Genomic DNA, 22772 nt, shown 5'->3' with positions numbered 1-22772 from the left:
GTTCCAGTGATGCTCCTGCCTTGCCTTAGTTTGGCAGCAGTGAATGGTCAGTAGGAATGGGGACCCCCAGCTGTGCTCACCCCCAGCCAGATTCAGTGCCACCAACCCTGAGGGCAGCTTTCCAGAGAGTTCCATGGAGCAGCACCTACCAGTGGGCAGCCTCCCCTGGTCCCAGAGAGGGCAGTTCCTAGTGGGCAATTCCCAGCACACCACTCTTACATGCTGATTTCCAGCAAGTCTACAGCACAGTACCTCAGGACATTTCTCTGGCTTTCCAGTGAGGTCTGGACCTCAGCCTAGGATGAGGGTGTCCTCTTCTATTTTGTTCCTTTCTTGGGTGCTCTGCCTCAGTCCTATAAGTAGTGACTTCCCTATCTGCTCTTCTTATAGTCTTTAGATTTCTCTTCCCCTCCTCAGTAGATAATACCCTATTATTAGTAGTAATTCTCAAACAATTCTTTTTTTTTTGCGGTACTCGGGCCTCTCACTGTTGTGGCCTCTCCCGTTGAGGAGCACAGGCTCTGGGCACGCAGGCTCAGCGGCCATGGCTCATGGGCCCAGCCGCTCTGCAGCACGTGGGACCCTCCCAGACCAGGGCACAAACCCGTGTCCCCTGCGTCGGCAGGCAGATTCCCAACCACTGCGCCACCAGGGAAGCCCTTAAACAATTCTTTATGTGAAATCTTCCCTGTTGAAATCAGTTTGGTTTCTGTCCCCTGAATAGACCCTCACTGAAACAGATTTGGTTCCAGGAATGTCCAGGAGAAGCCATAGAGATGGCATTTGGAAATTGATTTGACTGTACCCTTGGAACCGAGCCCACTGTTGGGTTGTTTGCCAATAGGACAGAGGATGATAGTAATCCATGGCATGCAGTGGCCTCACAGTTAGTCAGTTGTCACCTGGATGAAGAGCCAAGTGAAGCGAGTACCCTGGAAGCTTGAGTGGCTGCTACACTTGACTGTCAGGCAGTATGAAGATCACGAGGATGGTGGGGTGGGTGGGTCCTTTAGATGCACTGGGGCACTTACAGAGAGACAATGACAAGCCTGGGTCCTTTAACTCTCAGCTCAATTCATAGTCTAAGAGCCAGAAAGATTCCATGTCAGCCATAATAGAATGTATTTCTTGCTACCACAGCACTGGTATGGCTGATAATCAAACACAAGTCTAATTGATCAGGTTGCTGAATTACAATGTCAGCTGACTATACATTTCACCAAGTTTCTCATGCAAAAGTTAGAAAAAAAGATTAGGATACTAAAACTCCAAGTAGGGACATGTTGTTGGACCCAGATAAAACTGACAGTCTTGAAACTCAACTCACTCTGAGCCATCATTGCCAGTGGAAGTAGCTTGAAACCCTGCATCTGAGAAGATAAGACTTCTTTTGCTTCAAAACTCTATACTAACCTCACCTAGGACAGATGAGGGGTAATATCTTAAAAAGGGATGCTCATTCCTCTTAAGACCCACAACAGTGAGCTTTAAGTCAGCAACAAGGGTCAAATCTCAATATGATCCAGGGGAACTTGTACATTTCCCTATCTGCTCTTCATCAAAAGAATTGCATCAAAAGATTTTGCTATTCCATATCAGCAGCAACCCAGAGAACATGTGCAGGAGTGGATTCTAAGGGTGTCAGGCCAACAAGGATGAAATATAGCACTATATCAAGCTGAATACATTCAAATGTGTGTACTTACTAGAGAGTCTAGATTTAGTATATTAGTTCATGCAGCTGGAGGTATACTAAAACCTGGACTCAATGGTGGCCTACATTTAATGAAGATAAAATGCCAGAGCTTCTCTTGCTTGTGGAGGAGGAAATTCAAAGGCTTGGAGAGACAGGAATGCTGGGATAGATTTACCATGGGTGACCTGCACACTCACTTCCCAATTTCATTTAGCAAGAACACTCAGAAGCCATTTCTTTTGATACCACACAGGACCCTGTGGGGCTCCTGGGCACAAAAGGCTTTCTGTGTCCCCCATTTCTTTGATTATAGGAAATAGGTTTCATTCAGCCTCCATGACCTTCCCTGAGTTCCAACTTGCAGATTTAAGCAGTCGCTAATTAGGGAAGGGAGGGGATGCAGAGACAAGGGAGGAGCAGTCAAGAGGAACAATAGTTCAGCCTTGGGGAAGGGTCCTGGCTCCCCATTAAGGGATACACACAATATCTTTGAGCTGTTTTGCAGATGCTGCCCACAAGCACATAGACCGCAGACCGGTTGGAACCAGAAGGTTGATGATGCTGACTCCCGATTACCTCACCACCAACCAGTCAGAAGAATGTCCATGAGCTAATGACGCCCTCTTTGAACCATTCCCATAAAACTCCTCACTACCCACTCCAGGTAGGGACACAAGAGTTTTGACGGCATTAGTCTGCTGTGGCCCCCTTTGCCTGGCAAAGCAATAAAGCTATTTTTTTCTACTTCACTCAAAACTCTGTGTCCAAGATTTAATTCAGTGTCAGGGTACAGAGGCCAGGTTAGGCTTCACTTTCACTAAAGCAGTGAGAAACACATTGGAGAGGGGAGAACCAGCATCCTTGAAGACCTTACAGTTGCTCTCCTTTGTAGGCCAGATATGACACTGAAAGTACAAGGTTTCAGTGCGGATGATGTGATCCCAGAGGAGCAGAGGCCAAGAGGCAGCCCCTGACCACCAGTGACAAGTTGGGAGCATTTACCATAAAGGATGGCAGGGATGTTTACTGTTAATGAGAATGCCTGGCCCACAGAGATCTCTGATGGTAGTTAATTGATCGGGGTGTTCTTGGGAAAGAAACATGTGGTCATCCTACTAGAGTATTCCTTAATCCATATAACAGAAAAGACACTCTAGTAACTCAAAAATGTGATTTGAGTTACTGTTGCCCTCAATTGAGAGTCACCGCCTCTCACATAGTTTCCAGACGTTGGTCAATTCAAAGACCAAATGCCCCTTAATTAGTGGGAAAGCTGGGGCTCCTTGAGGAAGGGCCCTGAAACATTGCTATACCTATGCAATAAATAAAATTTATAAAATAAATATAAAATAAATAAAATTTCCTCCAGCCCTTCTCCAGAGAGTCCTGCAGCTATCTATTAGGGTGACTTCTCACAGAGAAGAAGGAAATACACAGGCTTTCAGGGAATACTGGACACCAGTCATAAACTGACTCTATTTCCTAGAGTCTTATAATGCCACCGTGGTACACTAATCAAAATGGGTTTTTTTGGTTTGTTTGCTTCTTTGAGGGGGGAGGCATATTAGCCCAAGTTAGATTTATAATGGGCCCAGTTGTTCCACTGGCCTGGTGATATTTCTCTCTAGTACCTGAATATTTAATTGGAATTGCCACAATTGGCAACTGACAGAATCATCAGACTGGGTCTCTGAATCTTAGGGTGAGGGAATGTTTATATGTTTTGCTCATTGATATGTCTCAAGTGCCTAGAATAGTGGCTGGTACATAGTAGGCATCTAGTAATTAAATGTTAAATGAAAAAATGAACAAATGAATGAACTACATATTAAGACATACAGTCTTAAACTTCAAAATAATAGTTACTTTCTTGTCCAAATATCTACACTTATTTATCTACAAAATTTGTTTTCTTATTAACAGTACCTAACTTTGGTAAATGACCATTCAACTTCCTTATCATTAAAAAGATTTCTGTAAATAATTTGTAACCAGTGATTACTTCCCCAATGTCTAATGGTCACTGAGATTTAGAAAAAGTTTTTAAAATCCTGAATTTTGTGTTTTCAGTTTTTTGAGAGGTCTTGGTTTTATCCCAGCCTCGTCAGGATTAGGGAACTACTTTCCTTTCTTTCCTGTAGCCCAGCTCTGTCCCCACTTTCACCCACACATTAAAGGGCCATTTGTGTTGAAGTTTGTTTTTGGTTGGGCACTAGCAGTAAAAGAGCAGGTTAGGAGTCACAGGGAAAACCTGACTTATCTGCTTCTTTTAACCTATGACCTTCCCAGCTCTGCTGCTAAGCTAAAGTGTTCCCAAATATATGTATTTGGAGAGAATAAGAAGAAGCATCACTCGAACTGAAAGTTTCTCAAAGTAGTTCCTTACCAATATTAGCACCAAACTTGTACTTAAGATAAAAAGTAAATAAAAAGCTAGCACACTGACCTGAGTGATGTAGATGATTTTGTGCAGCTGGATTAAGATCTGCTGAATAGGATCACTGATCTGACGTACTTTCCTCTGGGACACAGCAATTCCTGCAGATGCTGTGGATGACAAATTCTGCAGTTAATCAAGACCCTTTTCCCCTTCACAAGTGGTATTAAGTGGAAAATGGGGTAAATTTCTAAAAAAAAATACTCTCATCCTACCAATTAGAAAATATGTAGAGACCTTGTTACACTTCAATATTTTATGATATGGGATGCACAATTCTTTCCTTCTACTTCTTAGACCTCTAAGTAACATAATAATGTTATCATTTGTAACATCTTAAAGACTTTATCACTTGGAAATTTTGCCTGCAATTACACCAGGCTGCCACAAGGTGTCAGTGGTGTCTTGGATACTGTGGCCATTGAAAAGCTGGGCTTCAGATATGTGCAGTTAAGAGATTATCACACTTAAAAATTTTTAATTCATTTGCCCTCAGTAGCAAATAAAACTAATTTTATTAAAACTACTAAAATGCAAATAGTGAATAGGCAATCTTAAAGAGCAAACAAAAAAATATAATTTGTAATAATCAAGGGTTTGAAAATTATGTTACTTTCCAACCCTTGATTATTACAAATTATAATTTTCACTGAGATTTCTCTTCAGGTCTAAATAAGACACATCTATAATTTATCCTGAATTCTCATCACAGAGCCACATCACTTTCACAGTTCTAGGCTAGCTTGGTATCAAACTGCATATAAGCTGCTTTCCCAGATTCACATGTCATAGCCACAAGTGGCCCATTCTTAACTTTGAGGAATGTAAAGCTATTTAAAGGAATGGCCTTGACCCCTGTATTAGCCACAAGGTCCCCTCTGCCTCCTCTCACCCTCAGATCCACACTAGAGAAAATGGAAGAGAGACTTCAGATATGTGGATGTATATTATTGTCTCTTCCACATTCCTGCTCTTTCCCTTCCTCCTGATAACATGTAGCATACTCTCTGAAATAACATTTTTCTTGCCAATTTCTCTTTTAAAGAAAATTTCCAAAGTCCTTCTTTTCTTACCTCCAGACAACTTTGTGCACATGAAATTAAATGTGAATACAATCATTGCTTTAGCAACAGCTAAGATTTTGAAAAATGATTCTTATATAAATGCTTTCTGAGAAAGTTTGCATATTTTACCATAAAAACTTGTTTTCAAAACATTTATAGAGAAAATTTAATGTGGCCATTAAAAGATCCAACTTGTTTTATTATTAGCATACCAAAATGTATGTTTAGGACACAAATCACAAAAAAGAAAATAAATATAACATTGAAAGAAGTATTATTTTCCTTATGGGTATCTTTACTGAGTTTGTTGAGAAATTCACGCAAGAAATCATCTAGCTCTAGCTCATCTTCATTTAATACCCTGTTTAAATGTTTGCAATTTAAAGGATCTACCTCCTCTAGGAACTGTGTCTAACTCCTTTTAAGCAACAATTACTTGCCATTAAGATGAGGTTTAGTAAATTACCCTTAGGGTAAAAATGTGAAGGTAAATCAGAAAGAATTAAGGTAGCTCTGAAATAGAAAACAGAGAGCTGGAAGTATCTGCTCCAGCCTGAAGAGATGGCCAAGAGTACATATGTCATATTTTCTACAATGGTGCTTCTTTGCAGAAACAATTCTTAAAATGTAATTATTTGTTTGTCTAGACTGATATCCAAAACTAATGTGGCCAAGTTGATGTTGCTATTGGAAGACTAACATTGTATTTTCTGAAACTGGATGGCTTTTGATCACACTTATGTTGATTACTTTATGTTTTTGGTATATGGACTTTCATTCATAGGTAATGAGTTAAAATCTCACAGCATGGCAGAGAGTTCTTAGATTTGTGATGACATTTTGAGTGGGATGTCTACCTTGCCACAAGAATGTATTCATCTGTGGCTAGATATAAAAACAGAGACAGTTAGCTAGAATGTGTGCCTTCTGAATTACTCAATATACAAAATTGCTTAAAATTATTTTCCTTAAGACCTTTGACCATAAGGTAAGTCCTTGAGTTTTGAAAATAGTTTTGGCTGCTTACTCGCTAAAAAATAAATCCTAAAATGTGTAATTACACATGCCCATGGTAAAGCAAGCAAAGAAATGTAAAACAACCTAAGTATCACAGAAGAGACTTCGAGGGTCCCTGGAACCACCACCCATCAGCCACCTCCCCAGAAGAAACCTCTGATATCAGCTTGGTGTGTTGCCTTCCAGTTACTTTTCTATTTACGTACTTCAGTGTGTATCTTCAGAACAATATTTTTCAAACTATGGTTGAGTCCTAAATCTGTTTAATGAGTCATGACCAGCATTTTGAAAAATGGAATGGAATGGCATGAAATGAAATAGAATAGGATATAAAAATTTCAAAGTGCATTGCATGTAGTAAGGATCCACCCAGTCGAGATATAAAATGTATGTCTTACTAAGTGTCATTTCCAAAAAGACTTACTTCCAAAAAGACTTTGAAAGCTACTATTGTAGAAAATCTATAGTATTATCTCATGCTTTAGTTCCCTCTTTTTAAATAAATGGTGACACATTATAAGACTGTTTTACAATGTTTATTCTCAGCCTGCCATGGAGATTCTTTTTTATCAACACACCCAGTTATAGCTTATTCTTTATGACCACTATTGAACAGTATTACATGTCCTGCATGCATTATAGTTTCTTAGTCACTTCCGTCTTGATGGGAACTTAGTTTTTTTTTCAATTTCTCATGATTATAAATGATGCTGCAGTGGGTATATATGTGCGTGCCTCACTGTGCATAGTACAAGGGGTATTTAGGGTAAATAAGGAGAAAATAAATAGCTGGGCCCTTTGATACACATATTTCCTATTTTAACAAATACATTTTAAAGTGGCTGAATCAATTTGCACTCTGATCAGAAGAGAATCCATTTTTCTATATCGTGATCAACACTATAATCAAACTTTTCAATTTTGCCAAGCTGATTTTGTTTTATTTTTTGTTTATCTGAATGCTGACAAGGTTATTGTACTTCTTTGGTGATTTTCTGTTTGTGTCCCAAGCTTTTTTTTCTTATTGATTTGTAAGTGCTCTTTACATTGTCTGACTACTAATCCTTTTATTGTATTTTACATGTTAAAAGTATTTTCACCTAATTTGTTACTTCTTTTCAATTTAAAGGGTGGACAAGTGGTTAGGAATCTACGCTCTCACTGCCAAGGGCCTGGGTTGGATCCTTGGTTGGAAAACTAAGATCCTGCAAGTTGGGGAGCATGGCAAAAAAAAGAAAAAGACATCATAGAAGCTGATCATATTCCAACGTCAGTCATATATAGTATAGAAAGCATTTGGTCTCATTAAAATTTAAATAAAATCAAAGTTTACATTGGAATACTTTATATTCAGTTTATGGTTTTTATTAAAATAGTGAACTTAATTAGTGTTTTAAAACTTAGAAGGAAACTACAAAATTCATTATAAGAAGCAATTTACTTAGGGTGTAAAAAAATTTATATTTGCTAGCTTACTGTGTGGTTAGCATGACATTAAACAGCTACATTTCCGCTCTGTGGTGGTGGGTAGGAGGACCTGGAGGAGGTGTTGGCAAGAGTTTTACACATTTAGTCTCATGTGATCCTCACAACTATTCTGAATGGTAGTTGTTTCTATCCCCATTTTATAGATGACTGAAATTAACAAGATTGTCTAACCAAGACTGAAGAACCGGGACATGCAACAAGGTGGGCCCTAAACTCTACACTGACTTAGTCTCCTAACTTGTCACTGGGAGACCATGAAATTATGGACAATATAACATAATATAGATGCTCCTTCCCACACCTGAAATACTACTTTTTTCTTAAAAGGAGTTGCTACTTTTAACATGTTCTGACTATACCTTTGAACATTTAATGGATCAAATATTTTTGGAAAGCATGTACAAGTAATAAACTGGAAGCATTATGTCTTTGTAGCCTGTGCAGTGCACTATATCTGCTTTATTATCTCATGGCACATTACAATAGCCAAGTTAGTTGCCATTACTCGTTCTTTGAGACTTGATTTACATCATATATCCAGTCTATTGAAACCACAATTCACAACACAAACTCTGAAACTGTTAATTACTATAAATTGAACAAAAGATGGATTACTCATGTTCCCCCAATTGACCATGATATAGTATCAACCTACTATTTTTCTGAATTCTTTCTGCTAAGAATCAGGAATTTTTGAACAACTGGAGAAGAGAAAGTGTTGAGCAGGAGCTCCCTGAAAAAGTAAAAAAAATAGTTTCCTTTTATAAAGGGGGCTAAAACATACATGGCTTCTCCATATGGGACCAACTGCCCTGTTGAAAGACAACCTTTTAAATTTAAGTACAGTGAACAGATTTGCTCTGGTCTCTTTCCTCTACTTTTGTGAAAAGGAAATAAAGTAACTGAATTGTAGCTTAAATCTGCAAATTCTCAGCAATGAACCTCTGTGCCCAGCAGCATAGAAGGCAGCAAAATTAGACAAAGAACGTTGCATTCACAAGGGGTTCATGGGAGGTCCATTTAGAGGGCCATGGTTGAAGGACAGAGAACTGATGCAAACACTTCATCTGAGAAGACCATGAAGAATGAATAGGCTTTCAGTAGGCACAGGACATGGATTTGGTGTTAGGGAGGGTATATTTGAGTGGCAGCTTCTGAGTAGAAAAACAGTTTCAGCAAAGGACAGGAGTCAGCTAAGTGAGTGCCACATCTGGAGAACGGCAGAGTGTTCAGTTTTCCCTGTGTGCAGTACCATGAAAAGGTATAGTACTGGGTACATCTGCAGAGGGAGCCAGGCACCACAGCAGATGGTGATTTCAGGAAAGGTGATCTCATGAGAAGAGGCCTAGGGCCTAAGTCAGGCCCGGCATGGAGCAGCACATGGTGACTGTCTGTGGGGAGCAGGAGCCGAGGAGAGGCCTAAGCTTGGACCTGAGTTGTTAAATGACTCCCTCCGTGGGAGAGAGGGAAGTGAGAGAGAAGATGATGACCAGGAGGTGTGGGCATGGAATCTTTCCCAACACAGACCAATAATAGATGGTTCCACAATCAGGTAGAAATTATTAGGAAGAGACTCAAGGTTCTGGGTCTAGTTCCCCCACAGTCCAGCCCCTGGTAGAACTTCTGACAAGATGACAGGAAGCTGCAATAAAGCCTCAGCACCTTTCACCCTGGGTGACCAGGTTCCTTCCAGTCCCTTTCATTCCAGCTTCAGAAACAAGCTGTTTAAATTCCAAAGAAGCAAGGCCGCTTTGAGGTCCTTCACTCTTGAATGCTGGCTGAATCACCTTTACATAATGCATCTCACATCTTGTTCAGGCTTAATTTGTGTGTGTGTGAGGATTAGAGTTTCATCCTATTCCAAATTCTCTATGTATTTTTTTCAAAATATATAATCTCAGGATATTTAAAGTTGCTAATCCCCTTAAAATGACTACATAATACACATGGCAAGATGCTGTGTGAATTCACTGTTGTATTATTTCCCACACTTACTTTTGACCTCATGAACCTCCTGCTGTCAAGAAGCAGAGTGAGTCAAGCACTGCCCCAAGATGGGGAGGTAGAGAGGAGCCAGGGAACAGAGAGCATATGTTCCTGGACTTTAAAAGCATTAGTCTAAGCAGAAGGCAGAGAGATTCACAGGACCTGTAGCTGAACAAACTCTTCTTCCTGCCCCTCCTGGATAAGATAAAGCTTCTTTGAGGAGGAAGGACGAAGACATACGAGAAGGAAAGAAGGTCTCAGAAGAGATTCAAATTCCAGCTCACTTGGGCAAAGTCTTCGGTGGGGGCAGTGAGGAGGGCAGAGATGTTTGATAGAAGTCTCTACGTTTGGGGATTCAAGAGTTGAAAGGCTGGGGGCGCAGTTCCCACAGCGAGCTCTGAGAGGTCCTAGCCATGCAGATGTTCCCTGCACCTTATGACCTGGGATGGAATGGGGCAGGAGAGACAGCTTCCTGGGGTGTCAGAGGCTCAGCCCCCAAGTCTCCAAACCCAGAGAGTGTGGAAGAGTAGGCTAACCTTCCCAGACCCCTGAGAAGGTGAGCTGACAGAGCAAGGAGCTTGCCCCACAGAAGTCCTGCCTTCATGTCAAGGGGACACAGACAGAAATGGGAACGTGTACTGGGAGCTGGAAGTCAGGGAGGGCTGTGCCCACTTCTCAGGACAGCAACGTGGAAGGGTGACCCCCACTCAGTACTCAGAGCAGATACCAGCACAGGCAGTCTCAAAGCCTCAGTACAATGATGCCAACTGAATCCTTGGAACAAAAATACCACTCAGGGAAGAAGAAGAAGAAAGAGAAGTGCAATTCTGTTTGTCTGACTTTAAGCCTGATATGATAAAGAAATCACCAACACATTGAAATTTGCCTTTAGGCTAATTGATTATGTTTTCTGAGATGTGGAATAGGGGCTTAATATAAAAATTAAGTTCAGTTTTGGGAAAATATAGAAAGTTAGACTTTTTCTCCCCTGAATTTGTGGCCTAAAAATAACATGCATTTGGCCTATTCCATATAGCTTGGCCCTTATCCATTGACTTAGTTGTTCTTATACTATGCTACAATCACTAACCAAGTCATATTGGCTCCCTTTATTCCTACTAGAGGGAACCTTTTTTTTTCTGAAAGTCAACTCTATTGAAGCTCAGAATTCTCAAGAAGAAAATATTGTGCTGTGAAAATACACTGTGTTCAGCACTATGTATGCAAAAGCTAACCAATCAAACTAAAAGGAACAGAAAGAAAATATAGGAACCCTCTTCTCATTCAATTACCTGGACAAGAAAAATTTATCTCAATCATGGAAAACAGACAAAATGATCATTGCTTGATTCTCTGATATCATGTTACGACATTTTCTAATAGCTTTACTTGATTCTAATCTAATACTCTTAATCCACACCAATAAAGGTGAAGGCAGTTACAGTCCTGTAGAGTTAGTGGTTAACCTATAGGAATTGACATGTTGGTATGACTTTATAGGCCAATCAAGACGTTAATCACAAAAATGATATGCCTTTATTGCCCCACAGAAAATTTGCCAATCTTATGCTTAATTTAGCAATGTTGCTTCAGCTTTTCTTTACTATATATATACTTATTTTACTATATATATATACTATATATACTTCCACAACTATAAAAATATACTTATACAACTATAAAAATTCCTGTCTCCAAATGCTCTTGAACAGGCTCTTCTGTCCTCCATCTGGTTCCATCATTAAGGGAATTTAAATAAAACTAGGATTATTGCTAAAAAATAACTTTAAGAATTGTGCTTTTTGGCTTCCCTCATGGCATGGTGGTTGAGAATCTGCCTGCCAATGTGGGGGACACAGGTTCGAGCCCTGGTCTGGGAAGATCCCACATGCCGCGGAGCAACTAAGCCCTTGTACCACAGCTACTGAGCCTGTGCTCTAGAGCCCGTGAGCCACAACTACTGAGCCCACATGTCACAACTACTGAAGCCCACGTGCCTAGAGCCTGTGTTCCACAGCAAGAGAAGCCACCACAATGAGAAGCCTGCGCGCTGCAATGAAGAGTAGCTCCTGCTTGCCGCAATTAGAGACAGCCCATGCACAGCAACAAAGACCCAACACAGCCAAAACTAAATAAAAAAATTTAAAAAAAAGAATTGTGCTTTTTGACTCCAATGTGGTAAGAAACAATAAGTAGCTTCTTATAGATAAATAAGAAACTTATAAATAAATAAATTTTAATTAACATGTCATCTAAAACATCCCAAATAATCTATGGAATCCACAGTGAGGAATGTCAATTAACAATGAATGAGATCTCAGCTGTATTGGAGGGCAGGAAGGTGGTCCAGCCAGAAGAGGCCTCTTGCCTGTTTCTCATTACTATTCGCTCACCAGTCACCATCTGCAATACTCAAATTACTGTATGACAACAATTCAAAGGGTAGTTGTAAGCACTCTGAAACTTTTTAAAAATAATAAATAAATAATAATTATTATTTTTGGCTGTGTTGGGTCTTAGCTGCTGCGCACGGGCTTTCTCTGGTTGTGGCGAACGGGGGCTACTCTTTGTTGCAGTGGGTGGGCTTCTCACTGCAGTGGCTTCTTTTGTTGTGGAGCATGGGCTCTAAGCACACAGGCTTCAGTAGTTGCAGCACACAGGCTCAGTAGTTGTGCCTCGTGGGCTCTAGAGCACAGACTCAATAGTTGTGGCTCACAGGGTCTAGAGCAAGGCTCAGTAGTTGTGGTCAATGGGCTTACTTGCTCCGCAGCATGTGGGATATTCCTGGACTAGGGTTTGAACCCATGTCCCCTGCATTGGCAGGTGGATTCTTAACCACTGCAGCACCAAGGAAGTCCTGAAACCACTTTTTGAATCTCAGTAATCATTAATAATGGCAATTTGGAATTTGAAAGCCCTGCTTTTCTATATTGACTCAATTATTTGTACACTAAGCTACAATCATCAAGCCACATAGACCTCCCTTTACTCCTACCAGAGGGTGGTGTAGCTTTCTTCTCCTCCTTTCATTTAGCCTTTTCCCAGTGCAGAAACCCCCGGGGCAGGGTTGTGGGCTGCGTTAACAGCTAATTTGCAGTCTGCACTTGGGCTTGGATTGGGACCATCAATAACTTTTGTGAGATTGAGTACCTTTTTGAAAAGACATTGTCCTCCAAAGAGTATGTAAAAATCTACAACTGGTCCACACTCCCCCAGTGCCTGCCTGGCATGAGGAACTAGGACACAATTCATCACTGATAGAGAAAATGTGTTATCTCCCACCTCTTCCCCAATCTGAAGTCTAACATTAAAATATAATTTTCCCCCTAGTCTTTAAGTAATCACAAGATTACTTATTCAGTTGCTCTCAATAGCAAGAATAAACAAGGGTTTAAACAGTGGTAGGTCTGCATCAGTTACAAAATAAGTAGTTTTCAGGGGCCTGATCTCAGAGGAAATACTCAAGATATATGCAAACTTTACTAAAGATGCTTATAATATGGTTGCAAAATATAACTAACATACCCAAATCCCAAAAAACAATATAGAAAAATATATAATTATATGTCAAATTGCATAGTGTAGACTAGTATTATAAGAGTTTTGATTAAAGTCTGGTAAGCACATTTCATATGCTAAAAGAATTGCTATATAATAAAATTAGAGAAGGCGTTTACAAAAAATCACCTTGGCAATTGTGATATCTAGTATTAAGTATTCTATGTTAATAACTAACTTGAAAGCAAGCTACTGAAAGTTGCTCATAATAAGGACAACTAGAATATAGCTGTGCTCTCTGGAATATTTGGATGAAACTTTGACTACTTTACATAGATGTATAAAAATAGAGGGCTTCCCTGGTGGTGCAGTGGTTGAGAGTCCGCCTGCCGATGCAGGGGACATGGGTTCGTGCCCCGGTCCGGGAAGATCCCACATGCCGCGGAGCGGCTGGGTCCGTGAGCCATGGCCGCTGAGCCTGCGCGTCTGGAGCCTGTTGCTCCGCAACGGGAGAAGCCACAGCAGTGAGAGGCCCGCGTACCGCAAGCAAAAGAAAAAAAAAAATAGATTCTCAGTCATCTAGTATGATAATTAAGAGCCTGTAAATCATGAAGAGAAAATTTCTATTCAAAATGCAGAGCATAATAATTCCCATCTATTAGTTCAGTGCCTGGGTGTTAGCTGCTGAAAAATGAAAAACCCAGCAAAGGAGGGAGAAACATCAGTGTTAATCCAGTCAAAGTTGGCCATAGTCTTAGTTGACATTACATTTGCATTTTAAATTTGGGTTTGACTAACACTCCCAAAAATTTACATTTGACCTACACAAATAGCATCCATAACATTAAAATGTACCCTATTAACTTGACAAAGAATAAGTTTCTCATCATATGTTTTGGTATGATTTAATTTTCACAAATATACAACATCATTTCCCCTATCTCAACAGGGAAGGACTATTTCTGTTATATATATAAAAGACCCTAGACATTTTTCCAATTCAAAATATCCAATTGTTTGATTAATTTGACTCTATAGACAACAGAACCAATAAATTATTTTTAAAGAACTGACACAAAATTAATATACAGAAATCTGTTGCTTTCTGTACACTAACAATGAACTATCATAAAGAGAAATTAAGAAAACAACCTCATTTATAATCACAACAAAAAGAATAAAATATCTTGGAATAAATTTAACCAAGAAATTGAAAGACCAATATCAAAAAGCTAGAAGACATTGATGAAAGAAACTGAAGATGGTACAAAAAAATGGAAAAGTATTCTGCACTCATGGATTGAAAGAAATAATATTGTTAAAATGTCCATACTACCCAATGCAATGTATAGATTTAATGCAATACCTATCAAATACCAATGACATTTTTCATGGAACTAGAACAAATAATTTTAAAATATATAGAACCACAAAAGATCCTGAAGAGCAAAAACAATATTGAGAAAAAAGAACGAAGCTGAAGGTATCATGCTCCCTGACTTCAGACTATACTACAAAGCTACAGTAGTCAGAAACAGTATGGTACTGGCACAAAAACAGACACATAGCTGAGTAGAGAGCCCAGAAATAAACCCACACACATGTGGTCACCTAATCTATGACAAAGGAGGCAAGAACATACAATGGGGAAAAGACAATCTCTTCAACAAACGATGCTGGGAAAACTGGATAGCTACATGTAAAACAATGAGATTAGAACATTTCCTCACAACATATACAAAAATAAACTCAAAATGGAGATTAAAGACTTAAATGTAAGACTAGAAACCATAAAACTAGAAGAAAACATAGGCAGTACACTCTTTGACATAGGTCTTAGCAATATTTTTAAAATATGTCTATTCAGACAAGGCAAACAAATGCAAAAATAAACAAATCAGACCTAATGAAAGTTAAAAGCTTTTGCACAGTGAATCAAACTATAGACAAAAGGAAAAGACAGACTACTGAATGGGAGAAGATATTTGCAAATGATATGTCTGGTAAGGGGTGACTATCCAAAATAAATAAAGAACACATACAATTCAATATAAAAAAATTAAAAGTGGACAGAGCACCTGAATAGACATTTCTCCATAGAAGACACACAGCTGGCCAACAGGCACATGAAAATATGCTCAACCTTGCTAATCAGGGAAATGCAAATCAAAACCACCATGAGAGATCATCTCACAACTGTCAGAATGGCTATCATCAAAAAGACAACACATAAATACCCTAGCACACTGGTGGTGGGAGTGTAAATTGGTTCAGCCACTATGGGAAACAGCATGGAGTTTCCACAAAAAATTAAAAATAGAACTACCATATGATCCAGCAATCCCACTTCTGATTATATATCTGAAGAAAACAAAAACACTGATTCAAAAAGATGTATGCACCCCAATGTTCATTATAGCATTATTTACAATTGCCAAGATGTGAAAGCAACTCAACTGCCCACTAACAGATGAATGGATAAAGAAGATGTGGTGTATATATACAATGGCATATTACTCAGCCATAAAAATGAATGAAATTCTGACATTTTCAGCAATGTGGATGGACCTAGAGAATATTATGCTTAATGAAATAAGTCATACAGAGAAGGACAAATACAGTGTATTTTCACTTACATGTGGAATCTAACAAATAAAGCATACAAATGAATAGAAAAAAACAGAAATAGACTTATAGATACAGAGAATAAACTAGTGGTTACCAGCGGGGAGAGGGGGAGGTGCAAATTAGGGGAAGGGGTTTAAGAGGTACAAACTATTACATATAAAATAAATAAGATACAAGGATGTAATGTACAGCACAGGAAATAGAGCCAATATTTTATAACTTTAAGTGGAGTATAATCTATGAAAATAGAGAATCAATGTTGTACACCTGAAGCTAATATAATATTGTAAACCAACTATACTTCAATTTAAAAAATTATTCATCCAGAGAACTTTTGGACATAACTGAGTTTCCTGCAGCTAGAGGCACTTAAACAGCATAACGTTACATAGTAAGTAGATCAGGTATAAAAGGTATTCGTTTTCCAGTTTTCTTTTCTTTCTACTGATTATATCAAGGGTTAAGTTTCAGTATGGAACAAGTATGTCATCACCATCTTTGAGATATGAGCTAATGTTCCTTTATAACAAAGAAAACAGACCTCAGGATAAGCAGATAACAGTACCTACTAGAATTTAATAATGTTGTTTTGCTTAGATTTGCATTTATTTTTTATAATTGTCACCTATTATGGCAAGTGACGCTATTCTGGTTTCCCATTTGTAACAAAAATATAAACTTCCCTTTAGATAACTTTAAGTTGAGAAAGTAAATCAAATTAAAGAAATCGATATTTGGAAAATAGTAATATAGATAGTACTCAGATACAGCCAAATTTGTGCCATGGTAATCTATAAGTGACAAAGGTTAGGGAAATAGAGCTAAAATAAATATGTGTAAAAAGTGTTTATTCATTCATTGATTCCATGTTAATTACTGTTAATATTTTCATCCATTCAGTATAGAAATTCCTAAATTTTCAACTCTGCTGTCAGAGAACTAGTCTGTTATTTAACCTAAAGAATATCTTATCAAATAATTTATACAATCTAGTTAGTATTAAAAGACAGAACAAGAGGATTTTTAATAGTGTTAACTTGAAACAGCTTCATGGTTATTTGTTTTATAGGAGTTTGGAGGTACATCAAATACTGCTGTATGACCACAATATGAACCTAGAAGTTCACATTTTAGGAGTACAATATAGGCAAGATCATATTCTAATACAGCCACTTAGCACTCTAAAATAATAGTTCTCACCCTTTGTTCTGCCATAGCACATGGAAAATGATGTTCACATACTAGATATAGTCCTGGGAGCATACCCAGGTTTTGACAAAATTCTCTCATCTCTGACAATTTTTTTCCAGAGCACTTAGGCAATACAGGACTATAGCTATTGGTTATACATAATGGAAAGAATACTGATTTGCAGAGAAGGTGATCTAAGTGGATGGGGCTGGTACCAGTTGTTTGTGATTTGATAAAGCAACCAATAGTCCAAGTTTACCTGCAACATTTTAAAAAGTATGACTTTTATAATATGCAGAAAAACCATTTTGCATTAAGATTAAGAAAAAAATTTTTTGTTTTACTCGAAAGTGGAATAACTTGTAAGTAGTAACTCAAATTTCCTCATATGCATTACTGTGTTCTACAAGATTAGTTGAAACTAATCACTCCTTTATAGGTAAACTTTAGCATTCACTGACAACACTTAAAATGCTATAGTACATTCTGTTTTAAATTTAAAATATATGAATCAGTAAATTTTTAAAAAGTAGATGGTATAACAAACTGTAGGTCTAAGAAATATAATATATTACATGTTAACTGTGCTAAATAGTTTGTTTAAATATCCAGAGATCTGATCAATTTTGCTGACATAAAGTCAAGTCTTAAACTAGCTAACTCAGCATACCCTTTAGGAAAAATAATTCTTATTATGAATCACAACTGAACTGCAAATTGCTTACATATGTATGTATTCTGCTATCACTATTATAAAATCAATCAATGACAATCATTTTAATTTCATGATTATGTTATGAACTTACCTTATGCCAAAATAGCAGGAGTAGAGCATGGTCAACATGACAGCTTTAGATATGTTAATAACAAAGCTATCTGTTTTTTGCATCTATGCTGATCATGACAGATTGGCCCCAAACTGTCAATAACTCTTCCAAAGCAAATTTAATAAATGTGGAGACATGGACTAATATTACAGTAAATCAGTTCACATCTCCTTTGTTCACTACACCTATTAACTCTACAAAAGAATGTGAATTAAGGAAGTCAAAGTGAAAATAACATTAAGCAATAATTCCAAATTAACCAAAGAAGTAAAATAGAACTTTATACTCGAGTCATACACATATGTTAAAAGCACAGTCACTAAGTTTTTTTCCTGAATTGTCCAGGTTTAGTTAAAAACTTTACTATTACTGTTGAACTTTGGCCCTCTTTAATAGAAATTAGAAATATTAAGGAATACACTCTTTTTCTCAAACAATTACTATAAACTTTTATGTTTTAAGAATCCATAATTTTTACATTATTAGAGAAACAATGTGATATAACACTGCTTTAATCAAATACAAATAACTAAAGTTATCTGTGTCAGAGTAACGGAGATAGAATAAAAGATATGCTTACTCATATCATATAGGTGTAGAGCTTACAGAAATATGTATGTAAAACAAGGTTACTATTTTTTGTTAGTAGTTATGCACTGTAAGCATCAAAATTCAACTGGCTAACATTCCTACCAAGCAAAAATACAAATTTTAGTAAAACAGCCTATATATTTCATCAAATAAGTGAATACAGAAAGCATTTTGATACTGTTAACATGCCAAGCTAATAATGATGGACAAATAAAACAAGATTCTCTGGCTGACTGTACTAAAGTTACCTTTAGTACCTGACTGTACTAAAGTTACCTGTAACTAAAGTTAACTAAAGTTACTGTACTAAAGTAACTAAAGTTACTGTACTGAAGTTACTGTACTAAAGTTACTAGTTACTGTACTAAAGTTATCACAGCGGGAAGGCTATGGGACTGTCACCCCATCACTAACTCGGCCTCTAGCTCCTTAACCTGGGCCCTGAGCATGAGGGGTGGCACTTTCAGAAGCAGGTAAAGAGGCAGCAAAGCTGAAGAAATAAAAGGGAGAAATATATGAAACTGTAATATGAATTGCACTGAATTTCAGGGAGGCGTGTATGATGTTATTGCTGCCAACACTAAATTACCTGGCCTTGGTCTTGATCCTATTCCACCTGTGAAGTCTCTGAAAACAGAATTAGAAGGAGTTATTCAACTTGGATTTGACTAACATTTACTGAAAGCTTATACCCCGCTATGGTTTACATAGGAAAATATAGGTTTATTTTTCCTCAAGACGCCCTCAAGAGTTTAATAAAGAGAGAAAATAGACATATGTGAACCCAGAGCAGAACTGACATTCTATGACCAAATGGAAGAACCTTGTCCTATCACAGTTGTTTATAAGCTCTAAGAATAATTACGAGCCTAAATCTTAGTACAGTACCTTGAATGATTTTGTTACTTTTAAAATCAAAATACTTATTTTGTATTAAAAAGAAAAACCATAAAAAAATTTTTATGTAGTATTTTCCATGCTTTATTCCTGCTGTCTTAAAGAAGAAACTATAACTCTTCCTATGAAATGAGATGATTTTTGCATTTAAGAGGACTATATTTTTCCTTAAGTTCTCAGTGTTATTAACATTACTTGTTTGCCCTACCCTAAAATTCTGGATTTCCTGAACATTTTGCAAGTTGGTCTCCATGGCTTCCACCTAGTGGAAGGGTCATTAGACCCTACTAAGGACAGCCATAAATAACCTTCAACCTTGTTTTTTCTAGTGTAATCTAAAGTCAATTTCTTAATAGTTTTTTAAATGAAATAAGAAACATCTGTGCCCTGACAACTGATAAGAACCATACTTAAATTTAATACAATGCAACAAAAGTACATCAAACATGTTCACATATGGCACATGTGTGTATATTGAGTTGGAATGAACATAGGGACTCAAATACAAATAAACATAATTGATAATTTTCTTACCCCAACCCTTTCATTTTAATCACAGAAGTTTTGATACATACATGAAACACATACCTAAGTTATGAAGCATAACAAATTTGGCACTCATCTACCCACCACTCGATTACTATAATAATACCAAAATCTGTGCATCCAACTGTGAGTTCCTTCCCTATCCATTCCCATCCTTCTAATCCCCTACCAAACCAGCCCTCTCTTGATTCTATTTATTTTTTGTGTCTCATTCCCAGCCCATATTTCCAGAGCCTTGAAAATTAAATGAAACTCGCCAGCTTTGCATAGGTAATACATTCTCCCAACACCTGGAATAAGGTGGCACGTTTAAATAAAGAAAAGGGATGCCCCCTTCTCTCAAATTTTCAAAGAGGGGCATAATCTCAGCAGTGCCCATATGCGTGTGGCAGAAGCTTCAGCACTGGGCTGAGGAGCAACTCATATCCTTGCATGAAGGCTATACATCAGGAAGGGCAAGTGCATAGCCCTGCCCCTTAGCCTTCTGGACAAGTCCAGCACTGTCCAACAGAAATACAATGCAAACTACACATTAATATTTAAATGAAATTTAAAATTCAGTTCCTCAGTCAAACTAGCTACGCTTCAACAGCTCGAGTCACATGTCGCCAGTGGCCCCCGTACGTGACATTGCATTCCAGACGCTTCTGTAGAAGATGTTAGTCACTGTCTTCATAAACATTATGACTGAGGCTTACAGACATGCCACACAGCTGCACAATACTTCATGAACCCCACTATCTTAAACATTGAGGAGACACGGCTTTGGGAAAGATCCCCAGTGTTCTCCTTACTTGCTGCAATTAATAAATACTTCCTTCTCCTGATCTTTGTCTTGGTTGTGTCTTTTGACTTGACACCCACTAAAAGGAGAACACAGTTTGCAGGTGACAAATTTTGATGACTCTGGTGGTACCTCTCACCTAACCCCTTTGTGTTGCTCCAGCTCCCAAGAGGCAACGCAGTGGGCTGCAGCAGTTCACCCGGGCGAATTTGTCTATGTTGCTGGGGGATCTAAGGGGAAGGGCATAGGGGAATCCCTCTTGGTGCCTGATTTTTCAGGTCTATGCACCTCAACTTGGTGAATGGGCTCAGAAGCTGCTCTGGACTTCTTGATCTGGAGAGTCCCTTTGGAGAGGTGAGAGGTGTTTATCCCACAAATCAGCTTCAGGGTTCTGTCCCCATCTCAACGGGGGAGAAGAAATGACTTAAGAACTGCACAGTTAATCTGGTCTGGCCAGGTTGGCTCTGAGAGTCCAAGGGATTGCAAGACATTCCTCTCTTCTCCAGTCTTAGAGGTCAGGTCAGAGTCTGAGGGACTGTGAGACACCCCCATGTTGCTTGAAGAGTCTAAGGGATTGTGAGACAAAGAAGTTGATTTGTGCCATTCTTTGGCCATTGAATAAAGCTTGTGCTGTTCCAGTCTCAGCACTGTTTTTGTTATTGGCTGTGCGAATCTGAGCCGAAAAGAACCTCCCTGGGGTCTTGGGGGGCTAGGGGCCTTGGCCTGAACTAGGACACTGGTGTGGCTCCAGGTGACCAATTTGATAACAAATCCAGCCAGAGGGCTCTCTGACTCAAGGCCAACAGGTGGCCAGCCAAAAGAACAGGGTGATTTAGCCCTTGCCCTTGACCTCTGAGTCAACGAGCCCTACTGGAATAAGTCTGAGATCTGAAAACAGCCAAGCATCTGATCTGGGAGCACTCATCTGGAAAGACAAACCCTCCCAAATATCCTTGATTGGGATGCCTGTCATGGATCAGGGTAGTGTCCTGGGGATGCCCAACACAGGGTCACTGGCTTTACCTGGCCAGAAATGCCAGGTGAGTGAGGATCTGGACAAACTCCATCCTAGCAGAAGGCTAAGTGAGTGAGGAGTTGGGCTGGACAAAGTCCTCTAGAGGCCACTGCACAGGAAGATCACCTCTTTGTTTCTTGTGCCTTTAGTTTAAATTTCTGTCATTGGTTTGTTTCAAGTCTTCATCAGTGAATTTGGAAGGATCTTGGTTTTATGTGGTTTTGTTTGTCCAACTGCTCTTGTGAGTCTCTGCCACAATTGTGGGCACAGGTCAAGCACTGAAGACCCATCAGGGTGCTCACCACTTGGAGAGTCCCATGAAAGTATAAGTTGGTCATGGATCAGGGCAGACTGGCTCTAGTTTCCCTGCTGACCTGAAGCATGCGTCCGTGCAACCAGGAACATGTAAATCATCCATAGTCACAATCCCTGAAGCACTCTCACCTTCAGGATATAATCAGGAGGCCAAGAGCATGTCTTTAGTGTTAATCTGTCTCTCATCTTGATCAGTAAGCTTGGATCTGTGTATATGTCTTTTTCGGGTTCATCCCTCCCTGTCATTTCCCACCATTGGTCTCTGGGAGCCTCTCTCAGAGACAAGAACCCTTAAGAAATACGGTTCTAGGCTAAGCTCAGGAAATTCAGTTTTGGTTCCCCAGGAGATCTGAGGACCCACAAGTAGCTCAGAAACTTTGGGTCCTTGTCATTGAGTTGTCGAGAACTCAAACTGGGTCATCTGAGACTCGAGCTGGGGACAGGTAAATTTACCTGGGGACAGGTAAATAGATCTTTGACACTCCAAATCAGTCTCACCTTGAGATGTAAATGTTCTATGAGGGCTCTCAGAAACACTTATCTAGACCACCTGTAATTCCTGAGACTGAGAGGGAGAAAGGGAAAGAGAACTTAAAAAAATTTTTTAACTTATTCCAACCATTATAAACCAATGTGTTTTATATTATAATATCTGGTTCATAACTAAGTTTAAAATGGGGCTAGGAGATCTCTGGTTCCATCTGTCTTTATATAAAAAGTAACTTGTAGATGAGCTGTATTTAATTGGCCTAAAGAAAAGTAAGTGCTTACAAGTTAAATATTTCTAAATAT

At 38.7% G+C, this 22772-nt stretch overlaps 1 protein-coding gene across 1 annotated transcript in view; it reads right to left on the bottom strand.

Moving 5' to 3' along the window:
- NEK10 (NIMA related kinase 10) overlaps nt 1-22772 on the bottom strand; it is a 305942-nt gene that overhangs the window by 41227 nt on the left and 241943 nt on the right. Inside the window, exons 31-32 of the mRNA XM_032649886.1 lie at nt 19013-19050; nt 4143-4243 (exon numbers count right to left, since the gene is read on the bottom strand). Of these exons, the coding sequence (XP_032505777.1) occupies nt 4143-4243; nt 19013-19050 (139 nt within the window). The remainder of the gene's footprint in view (nt 1-4142; nt 4244-19012; nt 19051-22772) is intronic.

This window comes from Phocoena sinus, chromosome 11 (genome assembly GCF_008692025.1).
Source record: "Phocoena sinus isolate mPhoSin1 chromosome 11, mPhoSin1.pri, whole genome shotgun sequence".
Classification (NCBI taxonomy): Eukaryota; Metazoa; Chordata; class Mammalia; order Artiodactyla; family Phocoenidae; genus Phocoena; species Phocoena sinus.
The sequence above is the reverse complement of the archived record's forward strand: the minus strand, read 5'-3'. Positions and strand labels throughout refer to the sequence as shown.